We start from the raw sequence: 20758 nt of genomic DNA on the forward strand, positions 1-20758 counted from the left end.
ACATAAATATTATAGTGTAATCATTTTACTGATTTTGTATAAAGGTCGAGTATGGGAGTATTTCCTTGCAATGCATTTCTTTTTTTTTTTTTTTTTTCCTTTTTGTCTTTTTTCGTGTCCGGCAACGGATCGCAACCCTCAGTGTCGCGCCCGTACCGGACCAGGACCGGCAACAGGATCGCAACCCTTGTTGTTGCCCCCGCTCCTCGCTCAGCCAGTGAGCCGCCGGTCTGCACGTGGGATCCGAACCCTCGGCGGGAGCGCCGCCGCGCTTCCCAAGCGGCGCACTGTAGCAGTGCGCCACCGGGCCGGCCCTGTAAGCATCTTTGAACATGTCTGAGGACCAAAAGGCCTTAAGTGCACTATTCCTTTCGAGGCTGGATGTTAGATCTCATACATTTTCCTCTCTCCCTTTCTCCTGAAGAGGCTTGATCAGCCCAAACAGTACAGAGGAAGTAAAGCAGGGCTGTGATTTTCCTAGTAAATTCCAGCAGTGAGTGGCCTCCCAGAGGGCCAGGTGGCCAAACAGTAGCTGTGTATAATGGGAGAGACCTTTTACTCCTTTCCTTCTCCATCTCCTTCTTTGTTCTGGAAATGCATTGAATCTTCATGAAAACCCACTATAAGGTAGGTTATACTATTATCCCCATTTTTTCAGAGAGGTAAATAGCTTGCCCCTGCTAGTAAGTGGTGGAGCTGGGCTTCCAACCAGCCCATCCAGACCCAGGGCGCATGCTTGGAAATTACCCTGCTTAATTGACTCTCATTTCTTTTTCACTGGATGCTCTTTTTCCTTTCCCTGTCCTGGATGTCACAGATCATAGCCCAACAGATGTCCTCTTGGTAAAGTGTCTTGGCGACCTCTTCCTTGGAATCACAGAGAGAATCTTAAATCTGGAATGTCTTTGGGCTTATCTGGTCCAGCCCTTAATTTTACAGATAGGAAATCCTGGCCCAGTCCTGGGGAATTACTGGCTTAGAGTCATTCTTCTGTTTAGTGACAGATCTAACCATAAAAATGGTGGTGATAGTAATTAACATTGATAAACTCCTTCCTAACCACCAGCATCTGTTCTAAGTGCTTGAGGTATGTGATCTGTTTTGTTAAATCCTCTGAACAGACTTAAGAGAAATAGTCTGTAATTACCACTGGATTGCCGATGAGAAAACATGAGAGAAGTTCAATAAACAAACATACTAAGAATTCTGAATCCAGAGGGGATGTTTCTAAGCATCTTCCACCCCCTTGAAATGTTCATCCTCTTTCTACAGTTTCTTTAAAGTCATCATCCAAGGATGGATCACTCCTTATAAAATGGATTATCACCTGCCTCTTCATTAAAAGCTTGGGCAGGAGAAGTGGTCTGCCTCCTTTCACCAAATTCCTGAGCCATCAACCATCCTTAATTTGTCTTCAGGCAGATAGTTGTCCAAAGTTTATATACATGATTAGAAAGTTTTAATGAGAAGTGTGACTCATTAAAGAAAAATCACACCAGAGTTAAACAGGCAAGCCTGAACTCAATTGAAGCAAAAGGCAGAAGGATTTTTAAACACTGGGGTTAACTAGTGGGAAAGCACTGGAGGACCTTAGGGAGTGTGTGGGGTTATCAGTGTGATTAGACCATTTGTATTAGTTAATTGCCATTTACAGAAGTTAGTCTCCTGCCCTCCCACAGAGACTGAGAGAGGGAGGTGCTATCTTTCTTCCTGATTACATTTCAAAGGAATGGCTCCCAGGTCCTTGAGAAAACTATTCCTGTGATGTAGGAGATTTACTTCTCAAAGGGACAGAGAAGAATTTACAGTTGCAAGTTTTCTAGAGTAAATGCTCTACACAAAGGGAGGCCAGGGGACTATAGTCAGGAAGAAACCTGCCTAAAGGTTGTCAGACTGAGGGGGAGGTAAAGGCCATCACGATCAGACTGAAAGAGGCATGTATTTGAGAAGCTGACAGAGGAAGGTTTGTCTACAAAAGTTACACATTAGGCTGGAAGAAAGAATTCTACTGTTCAGTGTTTCCCCTAATTTGCTCCAGGGCACAGGTTTGCTTTTAAGTTAAAAAAAAAAAAGTACATGTGTAGAAGTCATCTTTCTCAATAGCTGCAAAAATATATGCATCACCTATATAGAGATAGATATATACCTAGATATATATATTGTCGTTGTTTACCTTTTTCAGTCCTCCCACATGCACCCCCTGCTTGTTGGATAAACTTAAGTATAACACTTCTCTGCCACGCTCCCTCCCTGCCATGCTATTTAATATACTAAGGAGCTATGGAAGGACTGCATTATTCTTCTCATTTGTGTCTTTTTACTGAGATAAACATCTTCCCTTGCAGTTGAAATCTTCACAGCTTGGTAAGAGGTGCAGAAAAAGAATGACTTAAACTTTTATCTTTGGAAAGAAACGTTAGGACTCACTGGGTGATTCTTCCGGTGCTGCCATTTGACCCACTGCTAATTAATAAGCATTTCATTATTCTCCATCATAATTGAATCAGTGATATTCACATAGGTGACCAGTGACTCATAAAATAGTCAAACCCTGAAAAATATGCCTTTGGAATAGGTTAACAGCCATAAATACACACCTTACATTGTAAGACTCTTCAAAGCATGTGTTTGATAACTCGTTCGCTTCGTTAGGAAATGTACAAGTGGCTTTTGTGCTTCCCGCATGTGTAATTGGCATCGCCAATGTCACTGAGCCCCTCTGAAACACAAGGACATGCTTTAAGCAAGAAATGTTTATTGAATAAGCAAATGCATAAGTTACAGAGAACCTCCATTGGAACTTAAGCATTCAGTTTTTCAACAAACATTCATTCATTAAATGATTCATAGATAGTAATTGAAAACCTGTTATGTGCCGGGCACTGTCCCAAGGGCCAGGAAGATAGAGCTGGCATCCTCATTGAGCTTATATTCCAGTTTAGGAGACAAATAACAAAAAAAATAATAATTTAAATAGCAATAAGTATGAAGAAGACAATGGGGTCCAGCAGCCGAGGGTGCATGGGGTGGTGGAAGGGAGGCTGAGGCTGTGTGGTTGGAAAGGCCTCCTCAAGGAGAGACTGAAGGATGTGATCTGGGGAAGGGCTGTGACCTGGTAGGGAAGGAGCCTGGCATGATTGAGGAACACGGAAAGGACAGGGGTCTGGAGCACTATGAGAACAGCGAAGCCCACCAGGACAAGAAGGAGAGGACGTCCCCACCGGTTGTGAGGGGCCAGGAAGGCCGTGGTAGGAATCTGAATTTTATTCTAAATGCAAGATGGAGCTACTAGCAGGTTTTATGGGAATAGTATTATCTGAGTATACCATGTGCCAAACACGGTGCTGGTTTAGGGGATGCGGAGGCCATGAGAATGTACCTCGCAGGCCTCCAAACTCAGGCAGCGCAATTGACCAAGACCCCCAGCGCTGTGCTCTGAAACCCATCTCTCTGCTAGAGCCAAGACCATGCCTTGTAGGGTCTGGTCCCAGCCAGTGATGGAGTGTGGCCAGGATGCTAAGGCTGACCTGCCCCTGGGACACAGGACTCCCCGACAGTCTTGTGGAAGTTTCCTCAGACTGCAGAACAGCCACTCCACTCCTTCCCAGTCTCTCACTGGCCTCTGAGTTCTCCAGGCCTCCTCTGCTTCCTCCCCACCTTCTCTCAGCCCCTTTCCCTTACACAATCCTTGCTTGTGAAATCACAAGCGTGCACAAAAACCCTTGAGAACCCAGACTAACTTAGGGGCTACAGAGACAACAAACAGAAACCCTGAATTCAGGACCTTAAAATTCCATTAAATGAAATAAAAGACAGCAATAGAAAGCAAACAAAAGATAGCAATAGAATGATTGCAGTCATAATTACAAATATGTAATCATATAATAATAATTATTATACAATTATATAATAGCAATAAAACTATGTACAAAACACAGTGCTGTGTAAAAAACATGATGGGCGAGAATAGTCAGTCAGGGAATGCTTGAATTAGAACTTGACTATTTTGCACATAGAAAGGGGAGAATGGGGCATTCTAGACAGAGGACCAGTGTGTGCAAAGGCCCAGAGTCATAAGCCTGCCATGCTTCCAGGGCCCTGCAGATCATTTAGTGTCCAGGAGTTCAGAATCCACAGAGAATAATAGGCAAAGGCTACACAGCTAGGCATGGGCCAGAGCCCAGGGCTCTGGCTTGGCACATAAGGAGCTAGTGAGATAACAGGGACAGAGGAGTGAATTCGCCTTCTAGAAGGATCTCTGTGGTGAGTGTGAAGGAAGCCACCCTCTGTTACAGCTTTGCATAAAACATAAAGTTTAACAGACTACTTGACGGAACTATTTGGCTTAAAGTAACCCACCTACTATTGTATCCCCAGAGGAATTCCAATCTCTTCGCTTGTCCTTTTCTCCAAACCTGGATGACTACAACCCGGACATCCCTGAGTGGAGGAGGGACATCAGCCGAGTCATCAAAAAGTCCCTGGTGGAAGTGAGTGCCAACAGTTCTTGCTCTTGCATGGACACATTTTCTCTCTGTCCTTGAAGAACTTCATTTTTTCCTATCATTTCACTGCACAAGGGAAAGTGAAATGACAGGAAAGAGCTGGATCCCAGGGGAAGTCGAGCTGATCTTAGAGTCATTAGGTAACAAGTTAAAAATCAGGTTCTGGAGTCAGCTCATCCAGGTTTGAATCTTGATTTTGTGGTTTCCCAGCCACACCACTCTACTGGAATACTGGGGTTAAGAAGGGGTATCTTCATGTGCCTCTGGGTATATGCCACCTCATGGCCCTCGGTGTCCATGAAATTATTGGTTAAACATTATCGGCACTAGGAGGCACAACACTAGACTAGCTAGAATAGGCCTTACTAGAATAGGCTTTTCTGCCCTTGGAACAGTCTGTCCCTAGTGTGACAACTGGTTTCTCTCCTCTGCTGTCCAAAAGAGATGACTTACCCTCTTTAATAAATCCACTTCCCACATCCTTCAGTCTGCAGTATTTTAGGGACCCATATCCCCATAGGTCTCCCAGGCAGCTGTCCATATCCCCCAGGTAATTTATCAACCAGGCATTAGGTCAGCAATGACCAGCCTTCCAGGATGATTTCTCCTTACATTTATTTTCTAGGGATCAGATGCCCTGGGCCTCCACCTTTCCAACAGCTGTTCAGTAGGCTAGAAACTACTGCTCATCAATATTTCTAGGCTGCTACATAATCAGCTAAATGCAGAATAAACAGGTTGGCTCAATATCCTTCAGGACAGGGGTGTGGTGGTATGGAGGTGTTAATACCTTCCAGTTTCCAAGGCTCCCTAGTTACCCATTCCTAAGATGCAGCTAACCCAGCCCCTGGTTTCCAGCATCCCATCCAGGCTTTGAGAACAGTAATTGCGCTTGGTCACTTTCTTAAGTCCTAAGGGATCACATCGCCAAGTGTATCCTAATAAGCCCTACAAGAGCTACAATGTAGAGTCAGTTTATTTGCAGTTTTCTTCTTATCCATTATGTGATGGAATTTAGTATAAAATTATTTGCCTTTACATAATCAAATTAGCTATTGCCATTGACATTTCACAATGAAATCTTTAACTGAATATCATTCCATAAACCTTTTTGCATATAATGAACATAGTTCAGATATAATATCTGAGTTTGCAATCTATTAGGGGCATAAAACAGTATGGGGACAAATGTAATAGGAGCTGGCATGTGGTAAGTGTCAGGAGAAGAGAAGCATAAGCACTGCTTACCTGCACAGGCTTCAGTCAGACCAAACTTCATAAGCATCACCAATCACTTCCTAGATGACCTTGAGCCACTATTTAACCTTCCTACGGCTATCATCCTTCCTTGGGTGGAAATAGAGATGCACTGCCCAGTTCCCCATTCAGGAGTAGACTTGTTGTCTTGGCTGCTGAGAGAGATATGGGTAGAGGCTTCCAGGTGATGTCACATTCCAGAGTGGCTCATGACTGATGATGGACTGCTGCAGTAGTATAAAGTTCTGGCCATTTCAGCCCAACTTAAACCAATTCCGAGTGGCAATACTAACTCCCCAAAGAGAGAGAGACAGTCTCTTGGGGCTGTCATTGTGCCTACATTGAAGTACAGTTTCTTACCCCACCCAGGCCTGATTCCTTCCCTTGACACCCATAGGTGTTGGCCTTAAGAGTACTTCTTAATAAACACCCTGCATACTAAACTCAGAGTAAGCTTCCTGAAGACCCCAGCCTGTGATATGTCTTCACCTGAAAAGTGAAGCTTAATAATACTTGCTTCAAATTGTTGTGGGGGTTACATAAAATAATATCACTACATTATTTAGCACAATGCCAGACGCGTGATAAGAAACCAATACATGGAATTTCTTGCTACTTCCAAAGAGACAACAATGTGGAGTTCAGAAACAAAGCAATCACCTAATTGGGAAAAAAAAATGAAAAATGTACTGAAATAAGTAGGCTTTAAGACAATTCGTGAAGGATAAGTAGGGTTCTAGCAGCAAATGTAGAGGAAAGACATTCTGGAGAGATGGAGTGCACAAAAACATTAGCAGAAAAAGGCTAGAATATTAAGAAATTGTACATCTTCCATTTGGCTATAAGAGGCCTGTGTGAGTTGTGGGTAATTAGTTTGGAAAGGAAGGGCAGTACCATATTGCAGAAGGTCTTGAATATGTACTTAATCCAGTTAGCAATGGGAATTATTGCAAGCATTTTGTACAGGGGAACATGATCTGAGTTGGACTGTAGGGAGGTAAACCTGAAATGGCAGCCTGGAAATGCAAAACTTGAGGGGAGAGCACATAAAGGCTGAATTGAGATATTAACAGTGGGTATGTAAGCAAGAAGGAACCAATAGTATCATTAGTGTGAAAATTGGCTTGGGGACGTCTCACAAAATGACTAGCTATGACAGGGGAAGGAGAATGTAATGGCTTTAAGCTAGGATATCTGGAAAAGGAATGCTTCGAGTCACCTAAATACAGAATGAAGATTTGGGGAGCGAAAATGAGAAGTTATTTTTTTGACATGTGTTTTGGAAGTTTTAGCGAAACAGCCAAATGGAGTCCTGACCAGCCACTGGAGAGAAAAGCTGGGATTACAGCTACTGATTCTAGAACCATCTATAGAGAGGCCTGCAGGGAAACCTTGGGATAGAAGCTCAAGAGAGAGCAGATGAACTAAGACAAAGGAGAGGTCCTTGAGTGATATCTATAATTGAAACAGAAGAGTTAACATGGCCAAGTGAAGGGCTTCAGGAAACAGGGGTGGTCAACAGGTCCTGACATCACAAAGAAGTCAACAGGTGTCTCCCGAGGGCTGGATATGGGGAGTCCTATTAATTTAGGTGATTCAGATGTGGCTGGTTGCGTGGAAGAGTAACTCCAGCGGAGTGATGAAGAAGGAAGCTAGTTAGAAAGGGCGAAGGCATGAGGGGCAGAGGATATAGGTTAGTAAGTGGGCATGATCCGCTTTCTGGAGATGCCCTCCAGAAAGAAGAGCTAACGTTTTTATATTCAGGCACTACTATAAACGTTTCATGCATAACTAAGTCATTTAGTTCTCAAAAGTACCCATTAACAAGGCAGGTAGTTCTATTATCTCTGTTTCCTATTTAAGGGAATGTAGGCACAGGGAGGTTAAGCAACATGCTTAAAAGGTCTCACAGAGGTGGATCTGGGATAAAAGCTCAGAGAGTCTGACTCTGGTGCCTGCTCTTGTAGCCCAGTGCTGCCTCTCACATACCTTCCTGCCTGGTGCACCCAGGCCCCCCATGCCCTTGCATCTTCTGCCCCCATGACAATGCCTTGTCCCTTCCTCTCATTCTTTCCCCGTGGGACTTACGTGAGCCTCTGTGTCTCTCCCTCAGGCTACAGGGGTTCCTGGTCAGCACATCTTAGTGGCAGTGCTCCCTGGTTTACCCACCGCTGCTGAGCTCTTTGTCTTACCCTATCAGGATCCCACAGGAGAAAACAAAAGGTCAGCTGAGGATCTGGAGCAGGTGAGTCCCCTAGGCGACATTTTCAGCTTCTCCCTGCAGTTCGAGTCACTCCCGCTGCTGGTCTGACTACCACAGCAGCAGCTCTGAGGGATCTCAGGGGAATCCGGGCATGAGAGTGAGGAACCAACTGTTTGTGGAGTCTTGGGCTCTCTGGTTCTCCATTTCTCATCCATAAACTGGTGATCCTAACTGCAGCTTCACCATAAAACACACACAGAAGTGTATATTGTAGGGAATGGCTACATTATTCACACTGTGGAATACTCTACAGTGTTTATGATGAATGAGGTAAATCTGTGTGTACTGACATGAAAAACTGTCCAAGATATTAAGCGGAAAAAAGCAAGCAGCTGTACAATACACAGACGATGAATTCATTTATCTCTACTTATTTTCATCACAAGAGTATCATGAGAATCAAATGACATGATATGCATATCTTTTCTAAAAGGTACAGCTTTTATCATCACTGTGCAAAGATGACCTGATTTGTGATTATGATAAATGAGTAATATTGGCTTTAGAGCACGTCTTCGGGAGTGGGGAGGTATGACAGGGGGGCATATTCTCCTCATCTCCACCACCTTCGGGAGCATTATAGTGTGTGTGTTGTGTTGTGTGTGTTGTGTGTGTTGTGTGTGTGTGTTGTGTGTGTGTGTGCGTGTTATTTCTCTCTCCCTCCTGCCCGCTTTGGTCTTTTTTTTCTTTCTCCTCCTTTTAAATTCACTGTCTCTGTAGTGAGGATTGTTACGTTCTTCTTCATCCATTTAGTGAAAATCACTGGACTTGGTTTGTGTGCCCTTTTAGAAACCAAATGATTTCAGTTTCTCAATTCTTCCAGGAGGGTAGATTAAAAATACAATTCCTCTTGGCCACTAAATACATATTAGCTTTTCACCCTCCAGTATCTGGAGCTTTTTAATTTATTTTGAATAAACCTATAATCTAGTCCTATGATCTCTAGGCTTCCAAGATGGCTTGAGAACCTCTTTTAACAACCTTATTAACGACGACCCCCAATTACAGCGTGGCCCACCTCCAAGCACACACTCTGCCTTCCACTGCTGCTTTCTCACTCGGCAGAAGACTCACTTCTGTACTATTCTCCATGTGCAGGTAGTGAAGACCAGAGCTGTCATGGAAAGCCCTGTTGAACCCCATTTCCTAGTGAAGTGCAGTTGAAGGGCAGCAGCGGGTAACTTCTCAGATTTCCATCTGATCTTGACCCTCCCCTGCCCTCAGCTTCCCATTATATTCTAAATCATTATCTACACTCCAATTTAGTGGGAGAAAGAACGCTGAAGTACGGTTAAAATCTAGAGGGGACATTGATCCCTATCCAAGACCTTTAGGTATCAACATTCGCAGATCTTGCTACTCTGGAAATGTTGTGGTTTTCCATGAAGTCCACATTATGATCTTTTCAAGCATGGAAGAGAGTCCAGATTTAGAGCCAGCTATTTTTCCAGGCACCACATTTTATTTCTTACACATTTTTCTCTAAAGGTATAATATTTCTTAGATGATTTCTTGAGGGTGAATGTTATTTTTTACACTTCACTTTTCTCTAAAGGTATAATATTTCGTAGATGATTACTTGAGGGGGTTGTTTTGTGAAACTTCATATACTTATGTAGGATTGTATCTTGCTTTGACTGTTTCCTCTGGGTTTTTTGTTTCCCTCTATTTTCTCTCTCTTCTGGGTGCTTCCATCAAAGTCATTCTCAGAGAGCTGAGTGATGGTCCCCAAGACTGGCTGTATCAGTCATTGATGAACCATTTAATCAGAGATCTGAAAGCAGCTGGCTTACATGAAGGCTCAGTGACTTAGCATTAGACATACATGTAGGGAGTACAGCCATTTTAGTAGAAAGATCATAGGTTTAGAGAAATGTAAACCAGATTTCTAGTTTCAAGTCTGATATTCATTGCGTCTAGCTTACAGATGAGGAAAGTGAGCATTAGAAAAGATAAATCATTTAGCCTAAGTCACACCCATCTCATAAGAGGATTAAAGAAATGACACTATAATGTTCTTTATCTATAGTAGATGTTCAGTAAATGGTAAATAAATAATGGTTACATTTATGGTCATTTTATGATAGGAAGAGGAGATGTGGAAAATGCAAATAAAATTTAGACCTATTAAATACATTGGTATAGTCAAGAACATGTATTGAAAGAGAGGATGGTAGGAGTAAGGAAAAAAAGATTAATGAATGGAATTACATTAAATGGAGAAGAAAATTAGGACAATAAGAAAAGGAAAGAAGGTATATGAATGACATGAGCTGAGGTTAAGTTATGCAGATTTATATTAAAGGAAAATAAAGTACCAAGCTAGAGATTGTAACTCTGTTTAAGGAAGTTGCCAGCGCATCAACCTATTCCAGGACTTCAACCAAAGTAAACACAGTGACCACACAAATGCCAGGCAAAGCATGGGAGAAATTAGTGTGGTTATGGAGAACATTATCACCCTGACTGAAAATTGCAGTGATGAGATCAACGCATAAAACCAAGGCATACATCAAGCCTCTGTGGAACAGGGGCTGTGCACAGGAAACTTGTACTTTTCAATCTAAGAGGGGTCCTTTAATCCTTCTCTTTGACTCAGTCACTTAAAGAACTTTACGGACCCATTTAATTGGGAAGACCAGAGACACAGTTCAGGCAAAGAAGAATTCAGAGCCACTGTTATGGTTTGAATGTATCCCCCAAAAGTTCACATTTTGGAAACTCGATTGTCATTATAGTGGTATTGAGAGCTGGGGCCTTTGGAAGGTGACTGGGTTATGAGGGCTTCCCCCTCATGAATGGATTAAAGCTGTTATCTTGGGAGTGGGTTACTGGGCTCCTGGTAAAAGGATTAGTTTGGCCGTCATTTTCTCTCTGTCTCATGTTCTCTCACTCTCTTTTGCCCTTCTATCTACCCACCAAGGGATGACCCATCCCAGAGGTGGGCACCATGCCCCGGTACTTCTCATCCTCCAGAGCTGAATAAACTTCTTTTCTTTATAAATTACCCAGTCTGTGGTATTATGTTATAGCAATAAAAAACAGATTGACAGGTACTCAAAAGTGTCACAAAATTACTTCCCTCTTTCCCTCTATCTTCATCTATTTTCCTTGTAACAACATGGGAAGTTCACCGAGAATGAAGCCAATTCATAGAAAGGCAAGGATGGCCACAGAATCACCAACTTCTACTTAGCCAGTGTATCGATCCCATCCAAAAGATAGTGCCTCTCCTCTCCTAGCACCAGCAAAAGCCCCAGGTTTATAGATTTCCCTGGTCCGAGTTGGGTGAAGTGGGCATCTCTTAACCAGTCCCTGCAGTTGTCATGGAGATAGTGCTGTCAGTGACATCTCAGATGTTGTATACCCTTCCTAGATCAGGAAATTAGAGTTGCTCTTTCTGACCAGATGTACCTAGAGTAGAGAAGGACATGATTCCTCAAAGGAAAGTGTGGGGGAAGGAGAAGGGATTATGGGCTGGCAAAAGAAACCAACTTCCATTGTAATATATATGCAGAAATTTAAGATAATTGCAGAGCAAAACCAAACAACAGAAACGAACACCCTCCTTTGAAGCCTATACTTTGAATCTTTGGTGAAACTTGGGAAAGGCTGACCTTATCCCCTCTCTTTGTGCTCTAACCTCTGTCTCATAAAGATACAGGGCAGAACCTCTGTATCTTGCAAAGATACAGTACAGGGGAAGAACTGGGATTCTAGCCAGGTGGTCCCTGAAGAATGGGAGGGCCAGGCCCCAGCAAAGAGCTCTTGGCTCTGCTCCCTTAGCTTCCTCTGAGAGCATTCCCAAGGGAGCAGGGATGCTGGTCTGGATCCAGCTATCTTGTTGGTGAAATAAATTGAAAGTTCCTTACAGTGAGAAGTACTTGACCCTGTTATCAAGATGATGCAACCTGGGTTAATCAAGTGACCTCTGTCTGAGAGGGTTCCACCAGTCTTTATTAAAGATCTCCAGTGAGTGAGAAAATGTTCTCTTGCCCTTAGCTGGCTTCATCGGGTATCACATCTTGCTGTCCTGAGGCCAGCTGCTCAGGTAGGGAGCAAGCCCCGCCCCCGAGCATTGCACTCCCTTGCTTCTCTGAGTCCGCAGAAGTGAGTGGTTTTGTATTGGGCTCTCCTGGAGTGGGGAAAGACTACCATGCACTACCAAAATTGTTTGTCTTGCTGTGCTGGGGAGATAAGGAGTATAAGTGTGTTCTTTCAGAATCCTTAAAGGGCATGAGGATGTTTAAAAGGAACAAAAAAAAAAAACTGCAAAAAACACAACAATAAATTTCCTTCTTGTCTGTGTGTATTACCATATGCATTTGATAGAGACAGAACCCCAAATCCAAGGAAGAAAGGAAAGGCAGACCTGAAAATGGAACAGTCTATCAGCAGCATTTTGAGAAATTAAAGACCCATTATGAAATGTAATTTATAATCTCAGACTATTTTATATATATACCCACATAGTCTGCCCTGTCAGTCCAGATTTTTTAATGTGGAGAGTTGAATTATAAAAATACTCTGGAGTTCACAAGGAAAGTTACTGAAGTAGGGAAATTATAACTGACATTAGAATATGTAAGAGTTGGACCAAAAGGAATATGGCAGAGACAAAGAGAAGCTTGAAGCTGGTGATGGGGAGTACAAGGGAGAGAAGTGTCTATGGTCCATTTGTTTCTTCACGTATATTATTCGGAAACTTCCTATATACTTTAATCAAGCTGATACTTTTGTGCTAAGAAAGAATGGGATCAGGTGAGCTGGTGTTAACTAGCTAGAACTTAGTGTTTGGCTTCATTGATTTCTTATGATTTAATCCAGAAATCATGCTGTATGAGTTGGGAAAGAACTTCCTCTATTGAATACAAAAGGAAGATCCTCAACTGCTATTTGAAGGGACCTTAATAATGTGACAGGGTCAGGATTGACCCTCTGGGTCAGCTCCAACATCATCCTAGGCCTGGTTCTCTCTTAAACATGGCACCAGAATGCTATTTATGGTCAGTAGGGTTTGCATTCTTTCTGCCAGCTTCAAGGATAAGCATTAGTATTTTGACCCAGTGTGGCTTTGTCATTAATGAATTTGCCAAAGGCCATTTGGAGTCCATATTTTCACTTAGTACCATTTCTTTGGGTCACATGTTCTATAAATTTACCAACTTAAGTTACTCTTTTTTCATGTTTTAAGGATTGACACTTTCATTCTAATAATCTGAGAGTGTTTTCCCCTTTTGTTTTTATTAAAAATTATTTAGATATAGAATTCGTTCTTTGTGTGGCAAACATCACCATTGTTAACTAAATATTTCCAGACCACTGCCTTCTGGGTACAGAATAGGGTTGTACCCCTGAGTCTCTCCTGCTTGGGCAGAGCCCCAGGACTTATTTAGGCCAATGAGTTGGGAGTAGAAGTGATATGTGTCACTTGCAAGCTGAAGTGTTCAATTGCTAGTTGTAGAATTTTTAGAGCTCCTTTTCCCTCCAGTGGGTGAAGTGAAAGAAAGAAAAGTTTGAGATGGCTGCTCACCAGCCCGTTTCTCCATGTGCCCGCAGTGAATACGAGGTGTTTGCGGAAAAAAGCCCGTGTTAATTCCAACCCCCGGGAATTTAACACTGTTACTTCAGCCTACCTAGTTGATTCTGATTGCTATACTCAAACTTCATCTTTTGTGAAGATGATGACCAGGAGAATTGTTTTCCAATAAGTCCTACCTACGACATCTGACATTCTTTTGATGGTGGCTGTCCTGGTATTTGTATTGAGTCTTTGTTGTCCTATTAAGTGGTAGTTTAAATTAAGTGTGTGTTGGATTTGAATCATAGGTATATTCCACTAAATAGGCAGATACCAAGAATAGTATGTTATTTCTTTGAACATGATTGTTTATCTGAAGTAGAATAGAAAATGGAATGTACAGAAGAGCCGCAGAAGAAGGATGACCATTTAAAGGATACATGAAATTTGCTAAGACAACACACTTTTCACCAAACAGAAAAAAATAAATAAATTCATCCTGCTTCAGTTTCCCAGCAATCACATGCTATTTCACTTGAGTCCTTATCTGGCAAGTTTTCAGTTATTGTTCTTATTGAGGTGATTCCCATACTTTTATGCAGATTGTAGTTTATTCTACCCCTTTCATCACCAAACACCCTCCCAAACATTACCAATTATATTAGCTGGTGAACAGAATGTGACAGTCCTGAGGATAGTGTTAGGAATTGTGTATTCCTGTAATCCATATTGGTCTGCTGACATGGGGCTGGTGTTTTAATATGTGTGTTGCACAGATGAATGAGAGAAGGTGGCATAACTAATAAAAGTTGCATCGTTTCATATCCTAAACCCATTCAGACCTCTTTTCAAATATCTTTTGCTCTCCATTTTTTTGTCAACCGGTTCAAGGAAAATGTTTCTAATGGAAATACCCTATGATTAGGAGTCAAGCATTCTAGACTCTTCAAATATTAACTGAGTAAACAGGTATGTCCTTTAAGCTCTACGTTCCTTTCCATGAAGATACCAGCACTAACACACCTAAGATGCACTTTATTAGAAAGAAAAAAAATAGGAAGAAATAAGCAATTTACCAAAATATCCAATGCTTATATAATATGATATAAAATATACGTAACGACTCATGATCTGATGAAAACAATACAGAATAAACACTTCTGCAAGTGTCATGAACAGCATTTAAAATGTTGTCCAAATCTGTCAACAGTTTCATACTCATTTATCTGAGTAGAAAAGTACATGGTTATAATTGAGATTATTCTTGTTTGCAATGTAAATCTCATTTAGTTTTTTCTTGTGCATAATTTTTTTCCACAGAAAGCGTGTGTTTATTATTGAATGCTCTTTGATGCAAGTTAAATATATGAAACATACTTTCTGTTACCAGATTATTTTTGCATAGCCTGCTTAATTTTGTAAATGATACAGATAAAGCCAATGAAGCAATGTTATAAACCAAAACAAATCTGGGAAGTTAATTATTTTCACAAGAGACTCTCCTGGAGATTATAAATTAGAATTATGTTGTTCTGATGAACTCTATTTTCTGGTTTAGTTATTTATATCTTTCACTGGAGGAAAAAATATTCTCAGGGATAAGAAGTAAATACCACTTCACTTGGTTGAAAGAGGGAAGTCTTTCTCTTGCAAATACAAGTACATAGTTTTCTTGTGATTGTGTGATAGGTTCTGCCAGACAGTCCAATTCTTTAATAGCTTCTGCCAAGTCTTTCATATTTGAGTTAAAAAATATATATATATATATATTGTGTGTGTGCATGTGTGTGTGTGTGTGTGTGTGTGTGTGTATTTCATAGCCAAAACCTTCGTGGTAGCCCTCTACTAAAAATCCACTGTCAGGTTCCTATAAAGACCCTATCAACTGAATTATAAGCATAAGAAAAAAGAAACTTGTTAGAGAACAGAGCAAAACCATTTTATGCAGTCTGTGTTATAAATTTACTTCTATAAACATGGACCATTCTGAAAGATTCCCAGTGCTCAAGAAAAAAGGAGTAGCCTAGTATAGAGAATAAAGTTGTTTTCAACATAGTTTTACCACAATCTTGTCCTGCTTTGTTTGCCAAATGACAACATTTGATAGGCTGGGCTTGCACTGGATCCCAGGTGCTCAACCACTGGGTACTGATGGTCATTCCACATTCCTCTTGTTCAGGAAAGAAGTTCACCTGCAGGGCAGTTCAGTTCCATTACCAATCAGGGGCTTCTGCAAGGAACTCTCTGCTTCAAAACTAAGCCATCAGACCCTGCTTAATTAGTGAAGGGAGCAAAGGTGTTGTTTTGGTCACTTAGTGGAGAAAATGAAACTCAACAAATAGAAAAGGGCAAAGAAATTAAGAATTTAACTAGCAAAATGATGAGCAGAAAGCATTCAGTTAGACTCAACTAACATTCAGTCAAATATTAAATTGATGATTAGAATATTAAAAATAAGGAGACCAGATAAAAATAATAGGAGTGTTGTCATCCCTGATAGCTTTTCAGAAGTTTCTCAAAATTATAAACAAAACAGAACAAATTGAACTAGATTTTCTATTTTAAACAAATAAGCAGAGTTTTACCTTATCTATAAAACCTAACCTTATAATGCTTCTACCAAAATTAGGTTATTTACCCCATGCTTGGGGTTAAATATTACATAGTCCAGAATTCCATAGGTCTGTCCAGTATATGTGTGTCAGTCTGAGGAAAAGTTTAGCTAATATCCATAATCATGAAATAAGGATTAGCCAATTCATTACTTAAGTTTTGGCCATGCTTTGTTTGAACTGTATATTATTTTAGCAGAACTATATTTACCATTAACAAATGTTCATACAGTACCTGTTCTGCAAAAGCCACAGGGTATGGTTTGGAGAAGAGGAAGGAAGTAAAATAAATGTATATGAATCTCACCAGAATGTGTGAATTACATAATATCTACTCCTTTTAAATCCTCATACATAACTAATGTTTTCTCAAGGAACTGGAGGTAACAAAGGTAATACAGGATCACTTTATAAGAGTAGAGATTACTTGATTTATTAAAGGTTTTTCCTATTGCATAGCAATTAGGATGTAAAGTCTGGTCATGCTTAAAAAATAATTATATCTTCATATATTATAAATTAATATAATTATATTAAATTAATATAAAATTCATTTATCTAATGCATAGATATAATACGCAATAATGCAATGTCTTTTGGAAGCATAGTAAATATTTCTCAGCATATCTATTCATAGCCAGTGTGACAATTTTGGTGGCGCTAACTATGACACTTCTTCTTTCAGATATCAGAATTACTGATCCACAAGCTCAATCAAAACTCAGTGCACTTTGAACTGAAGCCTGGGGTCCAAGTCCTTGTCCATGCAGCTCACTTAACAGCAGGTTGGTTTCTGTGTCCTTGGGTTCTGGCTAGTAGTTCTGACAGAGGGAAATCCCAGTCTGTGTTCATCATCATAAGGCTAGATGGTGCCACTGCTAATCAGAAATCAGACATCAGTTGTTGGAAGTTCCCTTGTTTGGTGTTTCTGCCTTAAAGAGGAACTGGTTAGACAACATAATTAGGTGGACTTCCTTCTTAGTCCCTGGCAAAAACTGTGATCTCCTCACATGATGGTGTGCTCATCTAAACAGAAATTTGAAAATAATGTTAAATTGATAAATAACTTTTCTTAGGTCTTTCTTAAAAAACCTTATTTTCAAATCATTCATGTCATAAAGAATTTGCTTTCTTTAAGTTTTGGGATAATGTCATGCACTGGAAATAGCAGAGATGTAGGAGAGATGTACAGGACCGTAGTCAGGAACTGAACCTCGAATTGGTTGTGATCTTACAAATTACTTAATGACTTTGAGCTTCCATCTCTTCCCCTGTAATAGGTGAGGGGAAAAACCTCCTACTAAGGCTATGAAGAGGTTGCGATGATAATACAAGTAATCTCAAGCATTTAAAAATAGATATTATTGTGTTATATTATAATAAACTATATTAACAATATTTATCAAGTATTCATTTTAGCAGAGTACCTTGTTGGTGCTTCATGGAGTACAAAGGCCAGCGGGAAATAATCTTTGTCTTCAAAAAACTTATAATCTGGCTGTGGTATGGGAAAGTTTGGTAGTAGCAGTGGTGGTGGTGCCATGGGGTGGGAGAATGGTGGGGAAGGGGATTGCAATGAGTGAAGTACTTAAATGCTCATATAGAGGGGCAACAGCATATTTAAACCCTTGGACTTTATTTGTAGCCCCAGACTATTGGTTTTGATCTTGGCTCTATTACTCACTGTGTGGGACTGAAAAAGAGATTTAACTTCTGTGTGCCTCAAAGATGGTAATAGCACCTCTGTCAGTAGGATTATGTGAGGATTAAGTTAATTCAGGTCATAAATTTAGAATAGTACCTGGCACATGCTAAGCTATTATTTTTCTTTTTCCTTTTTTTTATTATTAAGTTACATAGGAAATTTAAAGCAGAGATGAACGTGTCCAGTCAGAATGATACAGGAATGTTTCATGGAGGACGTGGTCTTTGGGAAAAACCTCAAAGGATAGATAGGATTGAACTCAAGAGGTCATTCCAAGCACCAAAGTGCCAAGGAAGGAATACCTCTAGGGCTTTGGGGATGATGACTAAGTGAGGACAAAGAACAGCAGTTTCTAACTCTTTCTCCATTTTCCTAGAGATTCCTGGAGGTGCCCCTAGGTCTAGAGAAAGAACAAACAGGCTGGTGACTGACCTCTCTACCTCTTTGATTTTATCTTTTTTCTTTATCAGGATTTTACAGAAGAATTTGTTTACAAAAAATTCCACTGTTTTAAAGAAATATTTAAATGTCACTGTTCCTAAGTATGGGATATGGAGGTGGAGTGTGAAAACATGCCAGGGTGAGCCATTTGTGCTCACTTTAGTGGGCTCTAGGGAGCCATCAAGTCCTTTGAACAGAGGTGTGCTCAATTCAGAATGTCACTTGCAGAAGATGACTCAAGAGCAAGAAGGATTGAGCAGGGCTGCTATGCCATTCTGCAACCTGTCATCCTAACTCATTCATTGAACAGATTTATTCAGTGCCCGTCTACTCTGAGCTGAGCAATGTTCTCAGCATTGGGGATAGAGTCTCGCTTTCATAACGCTTCTGTGTCTGGGCAAAGGCAAGAAAGAAGCAAATCAACAAACACCAATTTTTGAATCATATTCTTATGAAAATGCTATGAAGAAAAGGCTGCCAACTTATCTCGGAGCATTTGGTGATCTTGATTGGCCATTTCCTGCCCAGAAGGTTGACCTTTGGTCTTTAGTGAATGGGGTGACACATGAAAGAGTCACACATGGCTGGTCATAACAGAGAATGATCAAAGTCTAGAAACAGGAATTGTAGTCATTCTCATAGCCAAACCACTGATAAATGTTGTCAGTTGGGTAGAAAGTAATTGTTTGAAATTGGTTTAAATAAATTCACTGATTTATTTAATCTAATCAAATGGTCAAGGCTGTTTAGGTGGCAGACTGAATCTCATCGTCCTCTTCCATGATAGATAAAACCATTTGGGATTAGAGGTTAAAGACAACGGTTCCTGATAGTCTGTACTGAACTCTGGGCTGGAAGGGATGTGCCCATCTAGTTAATCCTTCATGATGCAGAATTTGCTTTACAGCATACTCAGCTTCTGAATGAACACTATCTTTAGGCAGCATATTTTGCTTGTAGGGCAGCTTAATTAATCAGAAAACAGTTGCTTTGCTATTCACTAGGAGCCTCTGTTGGAAGGGGAGCATCCTAGGTCAGGCTAGGCAGTGTACTAGCCTACTTCTCCAGTTCTTCAGCTCTGGAAGCCACCCACATTTCACCTGTGTTCTTCCTCCCATACTTTTCCATCAGTTATTATCTGTGTCTGGTTTTCATTTAACTGATTATTGCATTGCACTTGAAAGATGATTCAGATTATCTTCCTGAATCTGAAATCTTATTTCAACTGTTACTTCAGGAAGTCTTCTTGTAATCTCAACTGGTTTAGAGCTGGGACCAAGTCAAAGAATATGGACCAAAAAAGTGGGTAATTAGCTGAGACTGTTTTGGTCGTTGGCTTGGCCACTGATACAGCAAGGACATTTAAGGCATCCATGGATTCACAGTTTCACATAGGAAGGAAAATCCTTCCCTGATAATTAGCAGAGGTTAATCCCAATAGCGTAATCTCAAGATGGCAGAACATAACACAAAGTTGGGAAAACCTGAAAAAATTCTCTAATCCATGTTCATAGCTCATTCCATGGCTAAGAATTTGGGTAGCAAGACTAAGATCCCTGAGAAGAAGTGCTGGTAAAACTGGGACTCAGATGAGCACACTTTGGTTTTAGAAGAATCCCTTGCAACGGACATATGTATAATGCAAGGTTACTAAGATGATAAAAAGAAAAATTGCAGGTTTAGGCAAAAGCTCAATTTTACACTGTTGTCAATTTGGAGACAGTAAGAAAATTCTGTAACTTCCAACCTTTGTGGTTATTCAAGATTCTTTCCTGTTAGATTTGACAAAAAGGTCTTTTGGCTGTGTAATTCCTAACCTGATCAACTGGCATTATTGAGCTTTCTGCCGTGGCTGGCTCAGAAACTAGAGTAGACATAGACTTCTATGTGGATAATTAGCTTCCAGAATAACGGTAGTAAATTCCAAGGGATGACAGAATAACTGAGTCTTGAAAAATGTTCCTGTATCGACTTCGGCCGTGTTTGTCATGATAGTGTTAGAACTGGCAGTACCCATAGGTGCAAAGTCACTTTGGGCCAGACTTTCATCTAAAGACATATTTTTCATCAAAAGACAAGGTAACTAGTTAAGACTTGGCACTTTTCAACAATTATGATGAAGAAATAAAATATACGAGGGATTAGTTTCCTGTTGGAGATTACTCCTAAATTAGCTCTAGCTACCAGATTAAAAAAACATCAACTTTTGGATAATAGGCATATACTTTATGTCTATCATAGACAGTGAAGGGATTCTCTTTTCACACATGGAAAATTGAGACATGTGTCACAATTTATTTTATTAAGTTGAAATTAACACATTCATATTTGGATGTCTGGGAAGAGTAGGAGGAGTAAGCCTGGGGAAAAGGAGAAACGGTGGGGAAAAGTACTTGATGCAGAACTTCCCAAACTCTGTTTCCCTTCTTCTTAACACCCCCCCCCCCCCCCACC

The 20758-nt window shown here is 40.6% G+C and overlaps 1 protein-coding gene across 4 annotated transcripts in view; it reads left to right on the plus strand.

Moving 5' to 3' along the window:
* SORCS1 (sortilin-related VPS10 domain containing receptor 1) overlaps positions 1-20758 on the plus strand; it is a 200302-nt gene that overhangs the window by 160735 nt on the left and 18809 nt on the right. For all 4 annotated transcript variants that reach the window (XM_008588434.1, XM_008588426.1, XM_008588442.1 and 1 more), the window contains exons 19-21: positions 4378-4490; positions 7876-8007; positions 16844-16943. In XM_008588434.1, coding sequence (XP_008586656.1) covers positions 4378-4490; positions 7876-8007; positions 16844-16943 — 345 coding nt within the window. The remainder of the gene's footprint in view (positions 1-4377; positions 4491-7875; positions 8008-16843; positions 16944-20758) is intronic.

The sequence above is a fragment of the Galeopterus variegatus genome, unplaced genomic scaffold (assembly GCF_000696425.1).
Source record: "Galeopterus variegatus unplaced genomic scaffold, G_variegatus-3.0.2 Scaffold126, whole genome shotgun sequence".
Classification (NCBI taxonomy): domain Eukaryota; kingdom Metazoa; phylum Chordata; class Mammalia; order Dermoptera; family Cynocephalidae; genus Galeopterus; species Galeopterus variegatus.